Here is a 26768-nt window from a genome sequence, read left to right as displayed (position 1 = left end):
TCTGAATTGCAATTTGCTAAGAACATAAGAACTGCTAGAAGAGCTCCTACTCTCATTCCTAGATGTAACAAATTCTTCTGAATGACTAGGTTGTGCTAAGGCTTTAATGAACAGTTTCCCTCCTAAAAGACAGTAGTATGTTTCCCACAAGATTCAGAACCAAATCTGTTAATTAGAGACTACTATAATAATTGATTTTCTCAATGTCTTCTAATTTAACATACACAATTCAGAGCTGTAGCATTGCTGTCTGTATCTTTTTTTAAAACAAGACAATTTATTCCCAGTCATGTTTCTGAGTAATTTTTAAATTTATTTCTAATTTTAACCCATTTTCTGGTACTGAATGATACTATCCCTCCTAATTTTTTCCCTTCACTAAACTTAAATTGAACTCATGGAGGATTAGCAGTTCTCAACAGCAGACATGTAGGCACAGTGAAACTGCCCTTTCTTTAATCACCACCACCTCATGTTTATTTCATTATCACACACCATAGACCTCACTGTGCTAACAGCAATGTTTGGTTTTATTGCTCTTAAAATGAACTAGAAGATATTATTTATTTCCTCAAGAGTAAATAACACTGTGAAGATCTTTTTATGTTTGCCAACAAAGTAATTACTTCTTCAAAAGGCTTGATACACAAATAAAATGGAAAATGATAATTCCTAAGCCTTTAGAATGTCTATGTCACAAGTTCTCTCTCCCTCTCTCTCCATACACATTTTAAAAGTGTGACTTGCCCTCTACTGAGCACACTTATGTATACATTTCTATGACTAATGAAATACAAAGTGCAATGCAGGGTTAAGGCAACAGTAAAAAGAAAGCACGACAGGTAATATAAAAAGTTAACAGCAACATTAAGTCTGACACATTATACTGCCTGTGAAATGTGCCATAAAAATCATGAAAAGTATTTTCTATAGCTAGAAAAATAAGAAACATATGAATAGAACTATGTACGTCTGTACAATGCAACTTATGCAGTTATGGAAACAATTTCTGCCTCTCTTGACTGAGATTATAATTGGGCAACCATAAACCCAGAATATCCCCTGCACAGGTAGCCCATGGGAGGAGTCTCAGAAGGAGGAAAGCTCCATAGGGATTCCGCACAGCTACCCCTGTTGGGGAGCTGGAATTGCAAAAGGTCATGTTTCCTAACCCCTTCACTCCCACCCTTAAAATATGCCTGATCCCCAGAAGCCACTCAGAGGCCCTACACATCCACAAGTGTTCTGACCCCCACCAACCTGGAAGCATGGATTCATTGGTGCCACACTACCAGGTCTTCAACCTGGGCTAGGCTACTGTGTGATATATCCCTGACACCTAGTCTACACAGCACACAATACTCTCTGAAGAGCCTTGGGGAAGAAGAGGGAGAGGGTTATGGGTGGATGGTGCCTGAGGCCCACTGCATAATAAAAGGGGGAGTTTTGTGCATAGATTCACTCCTGTGTGTGAAGATCTGGCTCATTAGCATTAAAGACATCCCATTTAGGGTTTGGTATAAAACTGCTCTTGCAGGTCTCAGCCTTCCATGGGAATTTCTGGCAAATAATTGATTTTCGCTGCCTCTAGTCCTGCGTCTAGCAGAGGATTATACAGCAGAGGCCCAAAATACATGATTCTGTCCTCCCTTTCCACACCTTAAACATGCCAATGGGTACATTTGGCCATCTGTTGGGTTCAACAAATTTAGAAAACCAGGTTACGTGTACAAGACCCATAAGCGGGGGGGGGGGGGGGAAGGAATAGCTCAGTGGTTTGAGCATTGGCCTGCTAAATCCAGGGTTGTAAATCCAATCCCTGAGGGGGCCATTTAGGGATCTGGGGCAAAAATCTGTCTGGGGACTGGTCCTGTTTTGAGCAGGGGGTTGAACTAGATGACCTCCCGAGGTCCCTTCCAACCCTGACATTCTATGATTCTAAGGTTTCAATTTCATAAGGTCAGCAGTTACCTAAGTAAACAGGGTGAATCATCAGGAAGTCAGTTGCTCTACAATTTAAACAAAGTCTACAAAGTTTACTAACATGTCACCTGTCTTTTTCCATATATACAAGAAACAAGGTCAATTGTTTTACAGGTATTTTCATTTGAGACCATCTGACAATTAACGTTCAACACAAATTCTCTGGAGCTAGAAGTCTGAAGACCCATACCTAACATGCAATTCAAAATAAACTAAACAAAGCCTAGTAATGTATAACTATTTGAAAGGTAGCTCGAATATGGGGCCTAATCTTGTGCAGGAGGCACTCCACATACTAAATATCAGTTCTCAAGCTACAATTTACAAATGTATTGAGTACAATCAGCAGAACGAAACAAAACAGAGACTGATCCTTCAGTTCTAAAGCAGGCAAAATTCATATTGACTTTGCATTGTATAAAAACAGCAGGATCAAGTCCATAATAGCAAAAATTTTCTTCTTGGTGACTGTTGTCAAGATTTATCAGAAACCAAAGTAAGCTACTACTTATATAGGGCCTGACTTTTTCATTCCATTGCTGTGGAAGTACCAGTCCTGCCAGCATAGGAAGCACAAGTTAACTTGCTGCTAACTGAGTAGAGATCCATAATAATTATAAGAATGCAAGCAAAGAAAGTTGCATTGGTTCATCCTTCACAAGATACAGAGAAAGGAACATCAATGTTAGCAAGAAAGGGAAAAAAACAGAACTCATAATTAGTACAGGAAATAGTATTTTCAAACAGTTTCAGTAGGAGGGAATAACTCCTAGTGAGTAGATAGAAGTGTTAAGGGTTATTGAAGTTCTTACCAGTATCCCTGCACATATACTTTGTTATTCACAACTTACAATGCTTCAGGAGTACCTATTTCCATTGCTGTTTAGGGCACAGTGAAATCAACACCTTAACCATGGCTTCCCATACTGGCAGATATCCACCTACCTCAAATTCATCTAAAAAAATTCTTCAAAAGTTCCATCATATTTGAGTTAACAAGGTCTTTTCAATACATTAAGTCCTTATATAATTTACTGAGATTCAAACTCAACTCCAGAAAACCTTTCTGGCTTGCAGCACAAGAGCTTGAAGATTTGGGGTTTTCCCCTGAAGATTAATAGCAAGCAAGCTGGAAGGACACTAACTGCCAAATAAACACCTCAAGGACCCAAATGAAAAACCCAGTGGCTTTTCACTTCTGTGAAAAACATGTGCACTTCGAATCGCATCCACACATCACATGGCAGATGCTCTTACCTCCTCCATAAAGGGGGACTGAGCCACCATCCTATTTCTGACTGTGGAAATTGACTTCAAACTATGGAGCACCTCATCAATCAGTGTCCCAAACAATCCACATCCCAGTGGCATCTCAGCAATACACTCTGTCACCTAAAGCAATCAATTAGATTGCTGACCTAGACTTGGACATCTAACATTGCTGTTTTTAGCCATACAAAAGAAGATGATGACGACGACTTCAGGAAACACAACAAAAATCTGATTAAAGCCCTGGCTGGGACTTGGAAGATCTGTGTTCAAATTCTGGCCCTCCCACAGACTTCTTGTGTGACCTTGGCAAGTCACTTAGTCTCTCTGTGCCTCAGTTCCTTATCTGTAAAGTGGGGATAATTGTACTTCCCTGTCTGCCAAGAGAACTGAGGGGAACACAAGTCAGAAATGTTTGTGAAGTGATCCAATACTATGGTGATGGGAGCCACAAGTACTCACACAAATGAGCAGAAACCAATCAGGACCATAGCTGGTATAGTATTTTCCTTTTCTGAAAATGCTATCTAGTCTCAAAATATCTACTAGCCGCATTTATATTTTAAAACTGTTAACTATGGGGAAAAGTGCAGTATTCAAGTACAGGTTTCAAAAGAATAATTTGACTTATGACCTTTCATTCTGTAAGTCATGTATTTAAAAGAACAAACTTACATATCATAGGAAAATTTCTTCTGAAGGTTAGTCTGGTTTTTCTGAAACTGGTACACATCCAGTTGTAGCTTTCCGTATTCCTTCTGTAACTTTATCAAGTGTTCTAGGCCAAAAGAGGATTATTATTTTTAATGGAATATTATATTAAGATCAACAAATCCCTCCCTCCAAAATCAAAGATGCAAATTTGACAGTAAGAAAGCTCTATTGGCTACTTTTCTCGGTCTCCCAAATTTAGGGTGACCAGACGTCCCGATTTTATCGGGACTGTCCCAATATTGGCTTGTTTGTCCCGCGTCCCGACCGATGTGCGGTCGGGACACTGGACAAACAAGCAATTTTGCCGTCCTGGAGGGACTCTCGCCCCCCCCCCCCCCGCGCGCCCTGGCTCCGACCCCTCTTTCCCCCATTGGCTCCCTCCCCAAATCCCCGCCCTGGCCCCACCTCTTCCCCAACCACGCGGAATTCCTCCTCCCTCCCAGGCTTGCAGCATGGCGGCGCAAGCCTGGGAGGGAGGGTGGTGCTTCCTGGAACTGGAGAGTCAGCTCCGGCACCGGGCGGGCAAGGGGGCTGCTCCCCCAGGAGGGAAACGAGGGGGCTCAGCTCTGAGCCCTTTGCCGCACCAGAGGGCTCCTGCCCAGGCCACTGCACAGTTGAGGAGAGCAGCTGGTGCTGGGGGAACATGGAGCAGAGACCAAGCAGCGGTTAGAGGATCGTTTGGCTGCTGCCGCCATCCAGGGGATTGAGCGAGCTCTGGAAAAGTGCTGGGGCCGAGCAGGAAAGTGCCTCTGCCGGCCCAGGGCCCTCGGATCTCGCAGCCCCAGGAACCCGCTCCCCTGGTGTAGTGATGCTGCAGGAGGGAGCCGCATTAACATGGTAATTAGCCCTGTGCTCTCCGCTCCAGCCAGAACCTGCTCCGGGGGCAGAGCTCGGAGTCAGGTAGCAAATGGGAGGGAAACTGCTCAGACTGGCTTCACCGGGACCATGAAGCAGCCCTTTCCCGCACCCACATGTTCGTGCTCTGGACCAGTCCCTGGGAGACCCCTTCAGTGTGCCAGGCTCATTTAGGGTCACCAGGGCAAGCCCCTTGGCTTCACCGCCGCCTTCAGGGCCCAGGGCTGGGAGCACAGCACAGAGGCTGCTCCAGCCCTGCAGCCCGCGGGGCAGTGTGGTGGGTCGGAGGTGGACACGCTCCTGCCGGGAGGGGCCGGGCCCGGCTGCCTGGTTCGCCCCCTGCCCGGGTCCCCGAGCTCCCCACGGCTGGAGAGGGGCTGTCCGGGGCTGCGGGGGCGAGTGTCCCAGCCCTGGCGGGGTGGAGCGGAGCAGCCCCTGCTGCGGGGCCGGGGCGATGGAGCCCGGGAACAGCTGGGCAGGGAGCTGCAGGAGGGACCCGGAGCGCGGCTCGGCTGGGGGGCGCTCCGGCCGTTTTTGTTTTTTTTTCCCCCTCCGCCACCGGCTTTTTTCTTCTCCGCCCCCGCGGCTTTTTTTTTCCTCCACCCCTCCCCCCTCCGCGTCCCGATATTTAATCTGTGACATCTGGTCACCCTACCCAAATTCATGATACTTTGGTAGATCAAATACACAGTCACATTGTGGCACCTACTCAGCAGCAAAAACAAAGAGGACGTGGGAGGGTTTTCTGCCTCCCCTCCTCCAAAGGGAGAGGTCTAACTCATCTATATTCTCTGGATGCTCTTGGCTTGCAACCTAGCAGACTAGAGGTCACTGAAGGACTAGTCACTATAGTGCAGGCTACAATGGTAATTTTCCTACTACTATCTAAATTCAAGTTTACAACTCACTGTGATGTTCTGTACCTCGTGGGAACACCCTACACTCCCATGTTCATCCTTGTAACATGATTGTGTGGTATCTAATGCAAAGTTTTTCTTCAGAAGGCTCCTGATGCACTGAGCATTGTTGTTATAGTAATTGTTGTTTCAGTAATGTTATAGGTTATAATTTCATGTATATAGTTATCAGGCTGAAAATGTATCCTCATGGCTTAAAGCAAGCCCAGGCAAAAACTCTCTAAGAGCAGAAGGGCAGTTCACACCTCATCAAGGCATGTATGGGACAAACCCAGCCCAGCCTCACAGGAACAAAGGACACTGGCCTAGGCAGCAGCAAAGGATCTGTTGGACTCTCAGTGAGTCACCCCCCTTCCTTTGGTCAGTTTGGGACTGCGATGAGGTAATGCTCACCTGACTCTGAAGGGGGGGGGCGAAGCCAAGAGGGAAGAAAGAACATGAATAAAGGGAGAGACTTTTGTCATGCTCTTTCTCTCTCTTCCACCTCCATCTACAGACATCACCACCAAGCGACTGAAGCACTGATCAAAGGGGAGAGCCTGGCTGAAGGGCAACCAGCCAGCCTGTGGTGAGAAGGATCTAAGTTTGTAAGGGCATTGAAAGTGTTAAGATCAGCTTAGAATGTGTTTTGCTTTTATTTCATTTGTCCAAATCTGACTTGTTATTTGACTTATAATCACTTAAAATCTATCTTTATAGTTAATAAATCTGTTTGTTTATTCTACCTGAAGCAGTGAGTTTGGTTTGAAGCATGTCAGAGACTCCCCTTGGGATAACAAGCCTTGTACATATCAATTTCTTTGTTAAATTGACAAACTCATGTAAGCTTGCAGCATCCAGCAGGCATAACTGGACACTGCAAGACGGAGGTTCCTAGGGTTGTGTCTGGGACCAGAGATATTAGCTAGTGTCATTCAGTTGCACAATCCAAGGAGCAGCTTACATGCCAGAGGCAGTGCATGAACAGCTCAGGAGTGGGGGTTCTCACAGCAGAGCAGGGTAAGGCTGGCTCTCAGAGTCAGAGATTGGAGTGACCTAGCAGATCACCAGTCCAGATAACACCAGAGGGGAACGTCACATTCAACCTCTGTAATTGCAGTTTACAGTTCACAAAGCCTGATTGTTTGTAAGTTAGTAGTTTTCTGTGGTGGAACCTCCTCCATCATGCGGTGACACCCTGAATGTTTGCTCCTGACAAAAAGCTTTGCATCAGAAAGCTGAGCACGTCAGAGAGGCTGACAATTATATTTACCAATGGCCCAAATGCTAGAAGGCATAACTCACTAGCAACGATTCTAAAAGTGTCAAAGTGGTTAATAATTAATAGGGCCAAATTTTCCTTTTAGATATGTATACTCCATCCATATATAGGAGTATAGAATTTTAGAGTTGAAAGAAGATTATACTATGTGGGTGGAAACAGATATGTTGTTCAAGTATATATTATTAATATAGGGGGAGTCTGTTCTATTTATGTTCGTTATTTTCTGCCATTAATATCTAAGGCCGTGGAGTCCTGCACTAAGAGCCACATGGTTGGACCCTTTTGCCTACACAGAGCCCCACTGAAGGCAGTATGGCATGAGCCCTGCACCCATGAGGAACCTGTACATGGTCAGGGTCTAGTTTATGGTGGTTCCTACACTTTCTCATGGCTTTAAGATGGAGAGCTCACACACCCAAAAGACATAGGAGTAAGACTGAGTCTTTGAGAGAACTGGCTTGTCTGATAATAATAGAACTACAATAAAAAGGTACCTTTTAGATTCTGGATAAATCGCTCATTTGTTGTTATGTTATTCATTAACACTGCCTGCGGGGAAAAAGTGAAACTGTATTAAAACAATGCTGATCAAACCACTTATTTAATAAAACTATAATCAAGTAATTCTTGAAAATAAAGCAAAAATGTATTTCTAAGTAATATGATACAATTAAAAAACAAACAAACGCTGTATTAGGTGCAGTTGAGATCAGTTATGTTATTTCAATTCCTAGATTATGAAAAAACAAAAAAAATTGTACTACCCAAATCAATGAAAGATCATTAAAAATAAAGCAAGATCACAACATTTTAAACAGGTTACTCATTGGAATTATGAGTTTAAAGAGTCCACTGCTAAATACTTGTTTACCATTGTCTCCATTTCATGTTAATCTTACAATCACAGTAACAATCAGATTTAGAGTGTATTAATCAACTGGACCCTTAAGAAAGATTCACCAAACTGCATCCTTTCAATAATTCTTTTGAGATAGAACCAATAAGCCTACTGTCAGGATTGCAGGGAAAAAGTGCCAAAAGAACAATTATTCCAACAACACAAATAAAAACTCTACCAAAGTCAGTAAATCAAAGGAGAAATGGCTTTACTGTACTATTAGGTTTTATATTATGCACCATTATATTTAGTCCACTTCTCTGATGAATGGGACCCTCTTTTCCTTCCCTGGGACAAGTGAGAGATGTAATGCCCTTTCATTCCCATATCTTTAACTCCAGACACACTAAAAAGGCAGTAATCCCAGGAGGGAGGAGAAGGGCAGAAATACACACACATGAAATTGGACATGTGTAGGGGAAAAATAACACTACAAGAAAATAGTTACAGACAAATGCCAACAGAGAACTCAGCTTCAATGTCTAATATTTAGAAATTGTGTAGGAAACCAGTTTAGTTTTGAAGATGACAGATGATCATGCCTATTTAGACTTATAAATCTGAATATCTTCTGAAGTATCTGTTCACTGTGCTTGGATGTAAATTATCAAGATTCCTATTTATTCATCCCAGGATGCACCCAGTATTTCACAGATTTCAGAGATCAGGATACAACCATTCCCAAAAGAGGTTTTTTTCACAGAAGTAGCGCTATTGCCATACAGTATATGGGCTGCCTTAACTGGAAGGATCACTTCTATGATCAAGATGGTCATTCAGTCTGTGCAGGCTAGTGATAATGATGCCAAATAGTGCTAATTTTGATTGTGCTTATTGTAATGTAATCAGCCATTCACTAGGAGCTAGAGAAAGAGTTCACCAGTTCATCTCAAACACCTGGCAGATGGTAATGACTTTTGTTCACTAGCAGCCTAAACCAGATTTGTGTCCTACCATCTAGTTCCCCAAACAAACTGTTATTTTAATGTAATGACAGTATTATTGTTTACAGGAACCAGTAAGTTATATTCACATCTTCATGCGGAGGGAGCAAATTTCAAACAGATAAAAGGAAATTTTTCTTCTACACAATACCACACAGCCCATGAAACTCAATGCCAAAAATATCACTGAGGTTAAAAGCTTAACAGGTTTCATAAAAAAAGACCATTAATATGGATGACAAGAATACCCAGACTTATACTCATCAGGATTTAAAAAAAGAAAAAAAAAATCAAGAGTTTTCGAAGGATTATAAACCCTGATTGCTTCACCACATAAACCAACCTTTAATTAATGGTGCTTTGCCTATGGTGAGATTATTCTGTAACTTCCAACTGCAGGATTTCTTATACTGGAAACATCTGGTACTGGCCATTGTTGGAGAAAGGCTACTGGATTAGATGGTCCAGCAGTCCAATTCAGTATGGAAATCCCTATGTTCCCATGTTATTTTCCTAATTTTTGAATATGGAAATAAGAATATGCTTCATTCTGAAAGCATTATAGAATGACTGCTAAATTTCATATTACTCAGAATGGTAGTAAGGGTGAGTAGTAATCATCTCAAAGGGGAAAGCACAGGTACATGTTATTGGAAGGTCACTTATTAAGTCACAGGTAAAAAATGCATTACTTCATATCCTTTATGCATCACATACAAAAGACTCTTTTAGTGAAGCTGCAGTACCCTCCAGAATGTGAAAATATGATAAGAGGGTCATATAGAAAGCGATCAGGAAACGCTGGTTAGTAAAAGCACTTTAATGTTTGCAGCAAATCCTGTTTAATAATTTACAAGAAAATGTTTACAACGGCCAGAAGGTTGTTTCTTAATGTTGCTGCACTAATACTTAGAGTTTTATATTTTTCAAGAGCTGTACCAACATTAACTAATCCTCACCAGATTGCTCTGTTGTAGGCAGGCAATCTCCCCATATTTTGCATGTGGAGAAATAGACACACAAAAGGTAAACAACTTGGCCAAAGGCCAGAGAACAAGTTAGTGTCAATAGCCACAATGAGAAGCTCAGGTGCGCCTGGCTGCCAGGCCTGTGCCCAGGTCAATTTAGACCCAGGAGGAGGATTAGATTTGGTATTTCATTCAGCACATAAAGCATTGCATACAACCTCTAGAAGAGGAGAATTCAGAGCTTAGCAACTCTGTACACAAGCCGTGCCTGAGTACAGCAGCCCTCAAGCCACTCAGCAGAAAGACTTCCTGACTACAATCAGTGCTGTTGAAAGCAAGTAAATCATGTTTTCACATGCCTGACCAAAAAGCAGCACTATCATCATCAAAGTTGGAAGCGTCTCCCAGCTGGATGACAGTTGCTACAGTGACTGCCAGAGATTTGCTGGGAGAAAAGCATGTCTGTGTAGAAACCGTTGTCCACATTGGGGAGACAGAAAGCAATGGAATGTATAGCAACATCACTGAATTGGTAGGCAGAGAATGACTTACCCTAAAGAGAACAGTAATTCCTGCAAGAGAGTTTTCTAGTTTCACAGAAAAGGCCAGAAGGGTCTATTCGGTATGTTCTGACCTCCTGTATATCACAGGCCATTATGTCTCACCCAGTTACCCCTGTATTGAACCCAATAACTCATTTGGCTAAAGCATATCCTCCAGAAAGGCATTCCCTTGTAACATTCCATGTTATCTGTCAATTCCTTCAGCATTTCCCATGACAACAGCCAATGCTGTATTAAAACCAGGCTAACACAGATCCGAAAAATGAAAAATTGGTTTATCTGCTTTCAACACTGACTGTACACAGTGTATCTAAGACATAAAGAAGCACTGTAACAAGAAATGGTAACAAACAAACAAAACAAAACAAAACATACCAAAGCAATTGACTGAAATAACATTTTGTAATTTATCTGTATTTTCAGAGTAGTTTTCACATTAGGGGAAAAGTTGCTGTATAAGCAATTAAACTGATCAGACATTAATTAGACTGATTACTATTATAGTTTATTAGTTAAGACTGCAGTAGTTCTCAAAATACCACAAGCTCTGGTCTCATAGAGTGTACAGTAATGAGACAAAGACAAGAAAGTGTGTTGGAGAGACTCAGGAGAGATCAGTGAGAAGATAACCATGTGCCTTATGTTTACATATTTGGTGGCTATTGAATGTTATTTGTTTAAATTAAACCCTAAAATTTCCCTTCCTTCACCATTCACCACACAGATCTACCCACCATTTGTCTGGCAACATTCTTCAATTCTAGTGTCTTTATGCTCTTCTCTCTCAGCACTTTGAAAATGATTTGAATAGGCATGCTAGCCACATAGCCTTTCAATCCTAGGTCATGAGAGTAAAACATCAACAGGTGAACTAATTTTTTCCCCCAAGGCTTTCAAGGTCACTGAACATATTTTCTCTATTGTATTTCTTTTAGGCTTGTCGGTATGCTGCAGACTCATTTTACACTTTTGAACAAGAGTGCTGTGTGAAAAAAGTCTAAAGCAATTTTCAAGACAATAATGGAGCATTTAAGCCATACAGTTTTCCACCGAACTTTAGCATTTATTCTCTCTAGAAGTTACAGCCTGTTCTCAATAAAATTAAACGCTGAATGAAACAACTCTTTGGAACTGACTGAATGATTCAGACAATTGATAATGGGAGACCAAGCCCTTTACCTCTAGCTCAGTGTTTGGACTGTGGTCAAGGCTGTTGGACATTAAAAGTCTACAGCTTCTGGCAACTATTCTGCATGACAGCAGTCAGTGGTTTCAGTTCATCTTATTCCAGAAGTGAGCCACAGAACACATCACAAAAAACATCACCACAATCGGCTCATTTGTCAACAGTCTCAAAAGAGGCACCAAGGAGACAGTGGGCATAAAGAATGAACTATCCTTCCAAACCTGCAAAGCAGTGTGCACGCGCTTGCGCTGTGTGTGTTCTGTGGACACAGGATTTTTGTCATCATTGCCGTCAATCTAGCATATGTATTATCACTACATTCAATTACAAGTAAAGAAACATTTGGCAGTATGAATGGAATAAAATGCACTCTGGGCAGGGGTTGCTATAACTCGCTACAGCAATCATTGTACATTAACCCCTTTTCTCTTGTCAGCCATTTTACTACATATGTGAAAAGGCAGAAATTTTCAATACGATATTCTTAATTCACATGTGATCTGAATTTCCATGCCTTGGAAACCTAAGTATTGGCCTAATGCGGGGATTCTCAAACTTGTTCATAATGCAAATACATTTGAAAAGAGAATCTCCGCTCCCATTTATGAGTATGTGGACCATCTCTGTTGATGATGTACTTTCCCCAAGGATGAGATTTCAACAGCAGTTGCTTAAGGGAAAGTATTTAGTTTATTTTAGCTTCTTTTAATGCAGTTTAGACACTGGAACATGAGAGACCCTGTAACACATGATCAGCCAGCTTTGCACAGACCACCAGCATGGGATCCACAGACCATCTGAGAACTTCTGGTTAATGAATGCTGTGTTTGAAGCCCATTTCTCTATGAAAGAAATAAAAGCCTCTTTTAAGACAACATAAAAACCAGACTGGAGGAGGAACACTGACAAGTCCATTACTTTACTACTAAATCTATTGTAAATATAAGGCTAACTTCTGGCCCAGCTGAAAAATGTCACAATACATTCAAAGTCATTTTGAACTGTAATTAAACTAGAAAGACCATAATCAATTAAAGCTCTGCCTGCAGGTGTAGTGGCTCAGAGGTTTATGTTACAATCAGCCATGTATAAGGACTTGTCTACACTTCAAATTTGTTGCAGGTCAACTTGAGATGTTTCCTGTTAAAATGTCTTCGTCCACAAACAAAATGTTTTGTTGTATATTATCTAGTGTTTTAATGTGTGTTATTAAACCCAGCTTTGGAAGCAGGTTTACTTGGATCTGGATTGAGTTTACCCATGGCAAAGCAGGTGTGACTATAACCACATCCTGTAACAAGTGTTGTGCATCTGTCAGATCTTCCTGCCAGTATCCCATGCTGCTTTCTGGCTCCCTGGGTCAGCTGTGTCCTCTCTACAGCTCCAGGGTCATCCTAACTGGATGTCACATCACCATTTAAATAGCTGCATATAACCAGGTGCAGTTCTTTGTAATTCCAATTTGTGGTGAGTTCACACATACTTTTGTGTCATACTCCTGATTACTCCCCCCACCACACCGTACATTGCCTCCTGCTGCTGCACCATGGTCCCAGACTGAGATTCTGGACTTTATTGAGCTCTGGTGAGAGGAGCTTTATTTTGCCTATCTGTATCTTGGCACAGGTATACAAGCAGATACTATCAACACTGCTCAGAAAGGGGCATAACCAAGACTCTCTGCAGTGCTGCAGTAAGGAAAAGGAGCTCTGAGTGGCCACAGACATGTGAAACACAATTTAACTGTACAATTTAACTACAGCCTGCTCTTGCTATGAAGAGCTTGACCATATGTTTGCTAGAAGTGACACCACCATACCAGCAACAGAGGGTCCTGTGGCACCTTTAAGACTAACAGAAGTATTGGGAGCATAAGCTTTCGTGGGTAAGAACCTCACTTCTTCAGATGCAAGTCTTGCATCTGAAGAAGTGCGGTTCTTACCCATGAAAGCTTATGCTCCCAATACTTCTGTTAGTCTTAAAGGTGCCACAGGACCCTCTGTTGCTTTTTACAGATTCAGACTAACACGGCTACCCCTCTGATACTTACCACCATACCAGAGTTTGATGTGGATTCCCTGACTGAACCACAAATCCTGGATGTGGGTGATGCAGCGAGCCCAGCAAACCAGAGTGGTAAAGCTCCAAACCACCTCTATGTAGAGCTGGAGGATGAAACCGAACCACAGGGGGACACTGCGATGTTTGTATAACTTTCCTCTGGCTCATGGGCTTTTACTTCCCGCCACCCCATCCCATACTCAGTACTGTACAAACTCTCCATTCCTTTTGACACTATTATGAAAACACAAACACCACAAACTTGCTATGTTCTGGCCTACACCTCTCATACAGTAGTGCTTATTCATCTTTCTCCCTCCACCTGGTCAACTCCTGCACCCTTCACAAAAATGGTGGCACTACATAGCTTAACATGGAAGGTACTTATTTTAAGTTACCTTTTTTCTTATTCCTCCTCCTCCTCCCCCCACACCATATTAGTAGCAGAAGGAAGAGGGAAAACAGCATGCAATAGGACATTGGATATGGAAAGGCAAAGAAGTTCCGGGAGCACGTGGCCTTCTAAGTTTGCACAGAAGTATGATTGCTCAATACAATTTTTAATGCTAACAAAGTTCACCACTGTTGTAAGCAGGTGCAACGCTATTGACATAAAAAGACTTATGGGTGAATTTTGCCCACAGTGTTGCTATTTCACAGCAAATCAGAAAACCAATATTCAAGAACATATTTGTTGAGTGGCCAAATAAAACAGAGATTACCTTAAAGAAATCTCTGAATGATTAGTTAAATATGCAGAGGAATAGCTACCGGAGAGGGAAGGAAAATAGAATATATTTCACCTTCACATTTACTGATATTCAAACTAGTACTGACCCTTATTGCCTGGAGGATCCCTATCAGAATGGGGTCAGACTAACACCCAACATACAACTGGTGTAAACGAGATGAGGATAAGGCCCATAGCATTATTCCCTTACTTAAGGCCTCTAAAATAACATGACCAAACAACATGATCCAAGGACAAAGTGATAGACAACTTTAAATGTCATTTTGTAGATTTCTACCATATTCATTAACATTTGGGTATTAATATTTTATGAGTTTTACATTATATTTTATGAGTACTGTATATAACATTTATCGATTATTCTCTTTGTACACAATTTTTTGCATTAGGCTTGAGGGGCTCAGGTTATTACAAAGATTTGACTAAAGAGTCTTTTACAACCATATGAGCTTCCTAATAGTCAAATATTTACAATTTGAGTCTAGATGTACTACAGAATTAGATAATATATTTATCTTTTCTTAATCTGCTTCTAAGAAGGAAAAGAAACCTGCTCAACACGAGTGACTGAACTAAACCAAAAAATCAGGTTATGAATCTGATAGATGTTATAATCTTTCACCAAAAAAAAAGGCAGCCAATCAATAGTGTCAGTACTGAGCAGTGTGCTTCAAGATCACATGTCAAAAATATCTATAAAAGGGTATTTAAAAACTAACCAAATTAATGCAAGTGTACTGCATTTTCTTTTCTAAGTCAGAATAATTTGATTGTACCTTGGACACCCTCTCAAAATATCCAAAGGGACTAGTCCATATTATTACTTAATGATGCTGAAAATTTTCAAAATTTCTAATATGAAACTGCTCATGTAATTATGAGGAGACAAAATTATTGAGTGCAGAAGTTAACTTCTCTTTTCTTCCAATCATGTAACCCAGGGAAATAGAAATGTTTTCAGATAAAAACACCATATGCCAAGGGTCAGTTTGGCTCATGTTCCATGGACCATTTTAAAAATGGAGAATTTGGCATAGCAAACAACAGGGTAACAGTAAAATTAAACAGGACTATTGCAATGCACAATCCCACATGAAATTACTGCTATTTGATTTTGTAGAAGGCATAATAGAAAGATTTTCAGCACGAATCTGTGAAAGCGTGTAGGTGTGCTGCGTGGGGTACACGTATATATGCCCCCCTGCAACTTCCCCTGATTGGGGCAGCAATAGAATTGCTTTAACAGATGGGACAAAGAGAAGCCAACACACATATCACATTCCCTTTTTAATAAGGCTTCAGGATAGGAATTATTACCACAAACAGTTCATCATGATCTCGGTTCAGTGCTCCCAAATTTAACATCCATACTCAAGTCTCTGAATCAGGTTAGGCTGGTCTCCTGATGCCAGAAAGAGAAACCGCTACTCTCTGTAACCTGCCTTGCTTCTACTCCCCTCTCTCCTCAGTTTCCCATTCCTGTGTTTAAATAGCTCAGTCCCAGGGTGGGGCACTGCCTGCTGGATTATTCCCAGGCTGTAGGCTCCAGCCTGTCCCTTAAAGGGGTAGTACTTTCTTTCACATCTCCAAAATAAGGATGTGTTTGTACTTCCATTAAGAAACTGATTTATAAGATAGAATGAAAAATTGTGGGTATTTATGCTGAAGTTTATTTATTGCTTTTTTCTAATGTTCAGGTGACCAACACTAAACGGCTCAGACCAATTAACAATGAAAGCTGAGTAAATACAGTCTGTAAATATGCATATTTAATGTAGGTGAAAAGTATTTAATATACACATTTATAAATGCCGAAACATATAGGACTAGTAATAGAGACAACAGTGGGGTATTAAAGACAACATCATTTTCCTCTCTCCACATTGTGGTTTCTCACTAACTGAACTAAAACAAAGCATATTGATAGGTATATATCTCAGATGCATGCAATATGAACTGAACCTTTCCCCAAGGGAGGTATGAAGAACAATTGTGGCCATTGTGAAAAGCTGTGAATAAGCAATGGGGAAATGTATTCCACATCCAATATACAAAGCTGTTGTAAGTATTCTTTTTAAAACTACTTAGTGTTCCTATTTTGAATTTTAAAATTGATTATTTAAATTCAAACACAACAAAAAATTAGAACATGCACTAACTGTTTATCCAAACACTGGTTAGAGCATATATAACTGATATTTTTCCCCGTTATTGTTTAAACAGAAAATGGTGGACCTGTGCACATCCTAAATGCTGTGAATGCTGAGTGATAACTAGAGAGGATATTAGTCTCCTTTAAAAAATTGTTTAATGGATTCAAAAGGGCCCTTTTGAAATTCTGATTCCTTATCTGTCTTCATTGAGACTTCATGTAAGCTTCCTGTTCTCTTCAGTCTATTTCTGTCTGAATTGCCATAAGTGATTTGCCAAATCTAGATTAATCCTTGAAAATTTGAACAGTTCTAACAGGAAAGACTGAGAATGGAAGAGAGACGGGCTCTACAGCCTGATGGTTAGGGCACTCACAGTGGATGTGGGAGATCTGGGTTCAAGTTCCTGCTCTGATTCAGGCACAGCAGAGAGACTCATATCTCCTGCATCCCAGCTGAGTGCCATAACCTCTGGGCTACTGGCTACAATGGTCTCTTGTCCCCACCCCCAAAATTCCACTGTGAAACCCAAAAAAGTTTAGATGATACTTCCTACAAAAGGAAAACATTTCCAGTTTGACTATGGAGCACTTTCCAACAAAAAAATTGTTGAAAAATTCCCAACCAGCTCTACTGCCTTCATCTCAGGTGGATCCTCATGCAGCCAGCTGCCTGAACAGCCATCTACCCCTAGCAACCAGTGACTCTCCTGCTAATACCCAGGAGACAACCTCAACAACCCCTCCTCCCAACTCCAGCCACCCTGGGGCATCAGGTGTATGTATTAAGATGGAGAAGTCTTTTGTGCTGACCTCAAAGGGGTCCCTATATAGAGTCTGCCTCTCCTCAGAGAAGGCATGGTGCTTTTTCTCTGCCAGACACTAGGGTAGGGCAAAGCTCCTAACACCCCTAAGCCACAACAGGGCACGGATGTTGACAGCATCTGACCCATTTTAAGTAGATTTCATCCCAGTTAACCCTGTTCAAGAGCTAGGGGTAGCCCCGATGTTGTCAGCCTGCTCAGCAGGCCACCCTGCAAGCTGCTATCCTGCAGGTCCTTGGGGAAGTGGAGGGAGAAGGATCTCAGTTGCAGATGGGCTCTATTGAGCTTGATCTCACAATTCTTTTCCAAAAATCTTCTGTGTTATTCTATCTGCCATCATGGCAATACATATTTGATATGCAACTAATCCAGTGCATAATTAACTCCTGAAAGTTATTCATCCACTGTCACACAGACAGTAGGACAATGAAATAAAAGGCAATACATCTAGTAAAGAACTGCAGCAATAGATTGGCCTTGCATGTTACCTGAGAGTCTGTTCTGGTAAAAGCTATCTACAGCCCAAAGATTTGTTCTCTCCCAGGCCCATGGAACTCTCCCTATTTCCCCCACACATCATGGGCCCTGCAAAAACATAAACATAAATAAATAAAAATCCCCCCTCTCTCACATCAGATACTTTTGGTTTTCAATCAGGTTTTTGTTGAAATGCTGATCATTCATGGAACAGCCTGAAATATGAGTTAGCTAACCATATTGCATGTAACTGCCAAAATTGAGAGCTTGGAATTTCTGTGCAAGAGAGCATTTCTTCTGAGAGCTTTCCCCATTTGTAAAGCCATTACTCTTCTCAGTCAAAGCACTTTAAAATGCATGGGTATGAAAGAAGAAAGGGAGTAATGTACTAATTTATAAGCTCTCCCATAAAGGACTAAGTGTTCTTTTATGCACATCATTCCCTCCTAGGAACAAGGAAACTGAACTGGACTCCGTTTCTTCCTCCTTCACCATAGAAGGCAGGGTTGCCCTCCATCCCCACAATGGCAGGGAGTTTAGTCCACAGAACCATTGTACACTGGATTTCCACTGGAGGCCAAGGTCAATATTGCAGAGCAGCACGCTCCTGTAGCAACCATCCTTCCATCGGCTTTCCCTCTCCAAGAGGGTTTCCAGTCTGCATTGCGGGAACCCATGTCAGCTTAGTCAGTGTGATCTTGTGCTAAGATCACCAACATGGTGGCAGGGAGAGAGGGAGAAGGTGGGATCATGGGGCCATGGAAATCATCCCCCTCATCTGAAGCGGCAGAGACTGAACACGTGTCACATCACAAACGGTTTCCATGGGCGAGTTGGAAGGTGTAACAGGCTAGTGCGCACACACTTTCCAGTGCTAGTATGCAGGAACGTGCTACTCTCTGTTCACAAAAGTAGAGGATAGCATAGAGCCCAGATTGTTAATGTTCACATAACTTGGGCTACAATGCTGGCCTTGTAGTTTTAACATCAGACCCTAGGGAGTATTCTATTACTGAATGTTAAAGGCCTGCATTTTAGAAGGGACCATTTAAAGGAAAGCATTTTGAAAACAGAGGTCTAACAATCTTCCCACAGTTCAGAGGAAATCTACCAAAGGGAAGGAACTGTAAAATGCAAAAGTTCACATTACTTCAAAATATCATAAGCGCTGATGTCTATGCATTAGGCAGAGTGTAATGTCATTTTTCTGGTGACATTATTTGACTGTGCTTCTTGAGGAGCACAAATGGAACATGAATAGATGCCAAAAATAGAGAGGGAGGTGCTGTACCTAGCATTACAGAGCTGTACGTTCAGAGATGCAAACAGAGGTATCTTCACTGTGGAAAGTAAGGGCAAATGGGTCCCACAGGACCCAGCACTAGCCGCAGCCATCACTACTAGACAGGAAATCTGGCAACAACCCAACCACAAGAAAGTGCTCGCTGGGATTCTGTCTACATTAACATCTGAAATAGTGTTAACCACTTTCTGGAGCATTGTGTTTAAAACATCCAAGGATTAATTTCAAACTGGAGCAAATTTTTTAAATAAAATATATAAAAGTACATAATAAACCTGGTCTGTCAAGCCTTTTCAAGGAAAACAAATCTTAACATGGTTTTTAAAAAGTACATTGGGGTGTAACAGGAAGCCAACACTATTTAGATTCTTAAATCGCCTCCCTCACCATAGTGTCTCAATGCCCGCTGCTGATTTTTGTTTGTAAGTGTTGCATCTCATAACTTACGATGTATTTTTCCATCCAAAGGTTTGAATAGCAAACTATGGTCCAGAATAAGGTGCCATACAATTTCAAGTGGAGCACAAGTCTATCTTAACACAGCTCTTATACTTTCCTGTTTAATCAGCTACCTCCAGTTTGCTGAGATCTGGTGGTCCCTGAAGGCCACAACTCAGAGTATCGGTCAGAAGGCACTCCATAACAGGAAAAATAACCCCAAAATGATTCCCATCAGCAGAAGTCATCCAGCAGCAATGTGGGGAAATTACTACTGGATCAGGGATGGTTTCCAAAAGAAGAAATCTTTGAGGAACAAACATCTCCCTAGTGAACTTTAGTAACAAAGGCTGAGAAAAGCTATATTTGAATGATGTCACAATATTATTTTAAAGTAGATGTGTGTCATTTTTCATATAAAGAATTTTCCATCTGTTAAAGCAGAATTGCCAGCCCCAAGCATTCAAAATTCACAGATTCTAGTTCTTCTGCAAAAGTATCTGAATACTTCTGAGCTTTTTTGCTAATCATATTAGGTTTGGGGAGGGGTGCACAATGTGCAAGATCTTCACATACGTACAATAACCATTACCACCTATGTAAGCACAAGGGAATACAAACATCCTTGTAATTTTTGCTGCTATTTTTAATTTTAGAAGTTCGTGTAAAGGCCATAAGGCCAAATATAGCAACTATAATGGTACTAAGTTATTGTCAGTTCCAGGGAAAATCATCACTTCTATCTTAATGTCTTGAATCAGCAATGCACATTGTGGTAAAGGCTGGGATTCAGTGTAGCTAGACCTGGTCATTCCACTGTCAACGAGATTTTTATCTTGAGGCAGCTGTTGAGAAGATGGCTTAATTTAATAAGCATGCACAGCATTTTTGAGAGACTTCCATCAGGCCTTTCATTCAGTGCATCTACAAGTTTGTGGAATCTAATAGGCAACTCTGCGTCCCTGCGAAGACAGCATCATTGCTGTCTTGTGGATAAGGGAGAAGCTGTGGATGTGGTATACCTAGACTTTAGTAAGGCATTTGATATGGTCTCGCATGATATTCTTATCGATAAACTAGGCAAATACAAATTAGATGGGGCTACTATAAGGTGGGTGCATAACTGGCTGGATAACCGTACTCAGAGAGTTGTTATTAATGGTTCCCAATCCTGCAGGAAAGGCATAACGAGTGGGGTTCCTCAGGGGTCTGTTTTGGGACCGGCTCTGTTCAATATCTTCATTAACAACTTAGATATTGGCATAGAAAGTATGCTTATTAAGTTTGCGGATGATACTAAACTGGGAGGGATTGCAACTGCTTTGGAGGACAGGGTCGTAATTCAAAATGATCTGGACAAATTGGAGAAATGGTCTGAGTTAAACAGGATGAAGTTTAACAAAGACAAATGCAAAGTGCTCCACTCAGGAAGAAAAAATCAGTTTCACACATACAGAATGGGAAGAGACTGTCTAGGAAGGAGTACGGCAGAAAGGGATCTAGGGGTTATAGTGGACCACAAGCTAAATATGAGTCAACAGTGTGATGCTGTTGCAAAAAATGCAAACATGATTCTGGGATGTAGTAACAGGTGTGTTGTGAGCAAGACACGAGAAGTCATTCTTCCGCTCTACTCTGCTCTGGTTAGGCCGCAGCTGGAGTAGTGTGTCCAGTTCTGGGCACCGCATTTCAAGAAAGATGTGGAGAAATTGGAAAGGGTCCAGAGAAGAGCAACAAGAATGATTAAAGGTCTTGAGAACATGACCTATGAAGGAAGGCTGAAAGAATTGGGTTTGTTTAGTTTGGAAAAGAGAAGACTGAGAGGGGACATGATAGCAGTTTTCAGGTATCTAAAAGGGTGTCATAAAGAGGAGAGAGAAAACTTGTTCACCTTAGCCTTTAAGGATAGAACAAGAAGCAATGGGCTTAAACTGCAGCAAGGGAGGTCTAGGTTGGACATTAGGAAAAAGTTCCTAACTGTCAGGGTGGTTAAACACTGGAACAAATTGCGTAGGGAGGTTGTGGAATCTCCGTCTCTGGAGATATTTAAGAGTAGGTTAGATAAATGTCTATCAGGGATGGTCTAGACAGTATTTGGTCCTGCCATGCGGGCAGGGGACTGGACTCGATGACCTCTCGAGGTCCCTTCCAGTCCTAGAATCTATGAATCTATGAATCTATGAATTGACAGAAGAGCTCTATAATGGAATGCAAAGCATTGTTCAAATTAATGGTAGATACAGAGAATGGTTTCCTATTTCCACGGGAGTTTGTTCAGCAAGGCTGCATCCTGTCAACATCATTGTTCAATATCGGCATTGACTGATTGGTGGATAAGCTTCAGGAGGCAGTTGTCAGTGGCAGGTAGCTGAGCGCCATTCTACTTTGAGATCTTGAATATGCTGATGACATCATCTTGTTGGCTCAATCTGGCATATGGCTGCAGCTGAAGGCCAGTCTGGTCAGGCAAGAGCAGCGCACATCAGTCTGACTTTTTCTTCAGTTAAAATAAAATCCCTGGACATTACCATCAAGCAGCCGTTAGCTCGAGATTACAACCTGGATGAGATGTCGAGCATGTGACAACTGTCAAATATTTGGGCAAAGTCAAAGACAACTTTGGAAGTTGTGAACACTCCTATAACAGCAGATGCTACCATGTTTCCATCCCTGCAGCGGCATCTGTCGGGATATCATGACATCAAGCTTCCCAAGAAGCTGCAGAAAACCAGTTACACAAAGGCTGTTGCATGTGAAAAGAAGGTCCTGAGGAAGACTGAAGACCACTGCATTGATGTTTTCAGTTCTTGTCGTATTCATCAGATGCTCCATAGCAAGTGGCAGGACAAGATCAGAAATGAGGATATTCAAAGCTTAACCCAGCAACCACCTCCATCAGCACCAGCTGGATTTCACCAGCTTTCTTGGTATGGGTATATTATTAGAATGGAAGACCAATGAATTCTAAAGCATGTTTACCAAGGAAAGCCCCTACATGGCCGGTGATCACACGGGGACCAAAAGCTTCGGTGGCATGCTAAGATTGGCAGTGATGGACATAAACTGAATATCCAGCCAGACTACCTTAAGAACCAAGCCAGAGATTGATCCAGGTGGTGTTCAGCCTGCAAAGAGACCATGACCCTTTGGAATTTACCATCATGATGAATAACAATATACACAGAGGTTTTTTGACACAGAAAGGACCAGCATAGGATCATGAGGCCAAGTTAAGTTATTTTTATCACTGACTTCAAAACAGGAGCAGAGTTTGGTCAATGCTAAGGACTTCTGAAAATCCCACCTGTAACTTCTAAAGTGCTATTTAGCAACAGCATCATGTGCTATACTTGTTATATTATAACTGCATGTAACGCATCCATGAGACACTAGATTTTGGTGTATTGCCCATTTTGTCACCCATGAAGGATTATTTTCTCCATTAAAAATTATTCATCATTTATGTTACAACTCTGAATACCTTCTCATCCTGGTGCACTTTATTGACATTTTCCATCTGAAAACCGTGGAGGGACTGGATTTTATCAATCTGCTCACGCTGCTTCTCTAGTTCTCCTTGGAATTCGTTCTTTTTGAGTTCAACAGCCCCTCTCTCTGCTGCCGCCCTGCGGACTTTCCTTTCTAGTTCCATAATCCGACTCTGAAAGGAGGCAGATAAACAAGAGATAAATATAGATGGTTCCTATAAGTTAGTGTTACAAGGAGTATTTCTTTGTATGATCTGACTTCAAACTTTCTGTGAAGAGAAAATCTGATTCACCTGTTATGGATTTTCAGTCTACCACCTTCATCTTCACTGGCTACTTTTTATATTGCATTTATGGAGTGCCCCTCATCTCAAAGTTGTTGCCTAATCCATTGAGTGGTTATTGATTTTTAAGAATTTCCAATTTGTCACTGATTAGATTTGAGGGTTTAAAAGGCTTTGGTCCCAGAATCAGGCACAGCAGAATTAAGTTCTATGTCTGTTTGGGAATCTGAGTGTGCACATCGACAACACTCACACTGAGGGCAAAGCAAAGCTTTAAATATTTGTATTATTATAATTAATAAAAACAAATGTTTCAACCCAAATAAAAATGCTTAAGCTAGGGTCTTACAGAATATAGGTCTGTAGGTTTCTTGCATTGCCACTACATAAAATACCTTTAAGATAGCTCTATGGCCTACAAAGAGTCTACAAAATAATATGCCATTTCTATTAAGAGGCCACTTCATCCACTAGTGAAAACCAGTAGCTGTTTAACCACACACAGCAACCTCATGGAACAGTTTAGGGCAGGGAGCAAATACCACATATACCTTATAACGAAACCTGCATGAAAAGTGTCAGTAGAGATTGAAATATACAAGTTGGTTGGACACCAGAGTTAAAACCCCCACCCTCGCAAAAAGTGCCCTAGGGTCTTTAGTAATTAAGTGGTCAGAACGTGTTTAGGTCTCAGAGGAAAGAACACCACCACTCAGATCACCAATAGATATTTCTTGAAGAGCTACCCAACCTCTGACCCCCCATGCAAGTACTGCCCCAGCCTGACTTTCTTATTGTGTGTGAATAGGTACGACCACAGCAGGTGGTGTATGGCTGAAGGGCAAAGATACATATTTGTGAAGAACCCAACTTTATAAATATGGGAAGTTTAACACTTTTTTCTGGATCGCTTCAAGACCATACTGAGAACCAGTGGAAGATTCAACAAAAGAAATATCACCATCATATATAGAGAAAATGCCAAGGAATTAAGTCTGGGGATTTTGGGTTGGTTTGTTTGTTTAAGAATTGATTCAATTTTTGCAGGACACTCTGGAGGTATCTCATATGTTCTGTTGCTTGTTCTCTAAGAGTCATTTATATACTTCCTTCTAAGTTGTGTAACTGCTAGAATCAGTAGAGATTTTGGGGAGGAGGGTGTACAAATTTCAACAGCATTTGTCAAGCATATTAAAACATCTACAGCCTCAGACTGAAGCTTATACTCAGTCTGGAATCTAACAGGATGTATCAAAATCATCTTATCTACTGAGTCTTCAAGAGCAGAAGCCTTGTTACTCCACAGTATGCCCTGCTAGACAGAGCCACGTTTAAGGAAGCCACTTGCCTACCCTTTAGAGCTGGGGTTAAGCTCCTACACTGCAATTACCATAGGAGATGAGAGAATGGAAAAACAGAGAAAAATGCTCATGATTAAACCGCAGGAGCAGAGAAAACTCATTCCATCTTAGTCAGCATGGCAGTAAAGTCCTGCCAAGAAACTGTGTGAGTAAATAGAAAGTGTTTTGAAATGTAATGGTAAAGACTCTAAGTGCAGCCCAACCCATAAGATCTGAATGGTGCTTCTTTCAAACTGTTGCCAAGGCACTGGGTTGGTTTAATGGAAGTAAAGAACTTTACATTTCCTTTGGGGAAAGGCACTGCACAATGTAGGAATCAATAATAGCAAACTCACCTCTATGTTACTGAATCAAGTGTGATCCAGGATGGTAATGACTTTTGATTCACTATCTGTCATCAGTTTTGTGGCCTGTGTCATGACTTAATGGTCTCAACCTAGGTCTTAATGGGTAGGTAACAACTACCACAGAGAGGCCAGGGACTAAAGAAGCTTAACTAACCCCATAAGATATGAAATTCTGTCCTCAGAGAAGGGCTAAGACACACTGGAAAAGCAGTGGTGAAAAATTTATCCTGACATTAAGTCATGACACAGTATGGTACCAGTTCTGCAGGAAAAGAGGATTTGGTTTCTAGGGCTGTCAATCCAGTTAAAATTCAGTAAACTCTGAAGATCTAGCATCTGTTCCATAGACAAGGTTGTGATGAGTTTTCTGTTACAAACCCAGTTTGACAATTCCTCCCCACAACTTCACCAGAAATGAACCAATCCATCCAGCATAGTTCTGGTGTGCTGTTCTGCCAGGGGAGACATTTTTAGAAGAAAGCGTGGGGTTAATTGTGACAGATATTGTAATTAGATACAGTATCTTGGGGGAACATCTTGTATTAAATGTATGTATCATTGTGGGCCAGGGTTTGTATATATGATTGTATTCTACTCCACGGGAAGGGTTACCATGGCTCCTACAAGAACTAAAACAGTGGGGGTGATCACAATGAATCACTCTCATTATAAATATCTCCAGAGAGGTGCTACCCAACCCCCACCGCCCCAGGGAAGTTTGCATATACTGGTTCAAACTGAGTTTCCAGAGAGTAGGAAAACAAAGAAAAGGGTTTGGGCTTAAAAAGGCTGCATTTAAACTGTCTCAAGACCTTCTGTCTAAGGACCCCAACCTTGCAGAAGGGTTGGAAAGACTTTGGTCTACTAGGGTCCCATAAGTCTGATGGGTGACCTCTGCTTTTAGCGTGCGTATAGGAACTTTTGTGGAATTTTTTGTGCATTTTCTCTGTAATGCTTTCACCTTATGAATACATGTGTTTGCTTAAAAAGAGTTGTGTGATAACTGATAACTGCTGGCAATACACTGTTCAGAGCCCTCAGAGAGAAAGCAAAGCACAGGCAATGGCCTTCAGGCACAGTGGCTTGCTAAGGGTATCATAGTGTACAGTAAGTGGCTGTGCAACTTTGAAACACTCCTAGACAGAAGGGAGTGGGACAGGGTGCTTACCTAGACACAGGTGATAGCTGGAGATTTGAGACCTGATTGGGAACTCCTGGAGTGGAGCATGGAATGGGGGATATAAGTGCAGTTATCCTGCAACTGTGACAGTAATCAGATAAGGTGTTAATGGAAAAATAACAGGAATATTTCACTTCAACGTTAAAAAGGAAGAATGTCATAACTCAAGAGCAGCTTGTCTTAGAGACATCAATCTTGCAATTCGATTCATGTGGCCAGACTCCCTGCAGAACCTCATTAGCTAGTTTAATCTCGAACATTCATCGTCTCAACAAAACAGCCAAAGACACAAGTCCTCAGCAAGGTCTATAAAGCAAATTGAGATTACACACGTGGAGCCCCATTGAATCTCAGTTAGATTGTAAGGTCTGATGAGCATTATAAAAAGCCCCAGCTCAGTTAACAAGGACCACAAGGGCCCTGAGCATTCATTCATTCCGTCTTGCATAACTGCAGTAGTTTGTTCTGCACCGCATTTCCATACATCAAGATTAGATAAATTTGAGAAATCTAATGTAGGTGTCGCAGTCAAAATCTTCCTTAA

General features: G+C 41.4%; 1 protein-coding gene across 6 annotated transcripts in view; it reads right to left on the bottom strand.

The window, feature by feature from the left end:
* GOLM1 (golgi membrane protein 1) overlaps positions 1 to 26768 on the bottom strand; it is a 70951-nt gene that overhangs the window by 33325 nt on the left and 10858 nt on the right. For all 6 annotated transcript variants that reach the window (XR_006175462.2, XR_006175458.2, XR_006175459.2 and 3 more), the window contains exons 3-5: positions 23046 to 23225; positions 7497 to 7551; positions 3928 to 4030 (exon numbers count right to left, since the gene is read on the bottom strand). Coding sequence is in view for 2 of the 6 variants with exons in the window: in XM_005304307.5 (XP_005304364.2) it covers positions 3928 to 4030; positions 7497 to 7551; positions 23046 to 23225 (338 nt within the window). In the remaining 4 variants the exon portion in view is untranslated. The remainder of the gene's footprint in view (positions 1 to 3927; positions 4031 to 7496; positions 7552 to 23045; positions 23226 to 26768) is intronic.

This window comes from Chrysemys picta, chromosome 6 (assembly GCF_011386835.1).
Source record: "Chrysemys picta bellii isolate R12L10 chromosome 6, ASM1138683v2, whole genome shotgun sequence".
In the NCBI taxonomy this organism is placed as follows: domain Eukaryota; kingdom Metazoa; phylum Chordata; order Testudines; family Emydidae; genus Chrysemys; species Chrysemys picta.
This window is presented reverse-complemented; position numbering and strand designations above follow the sequence as displayed.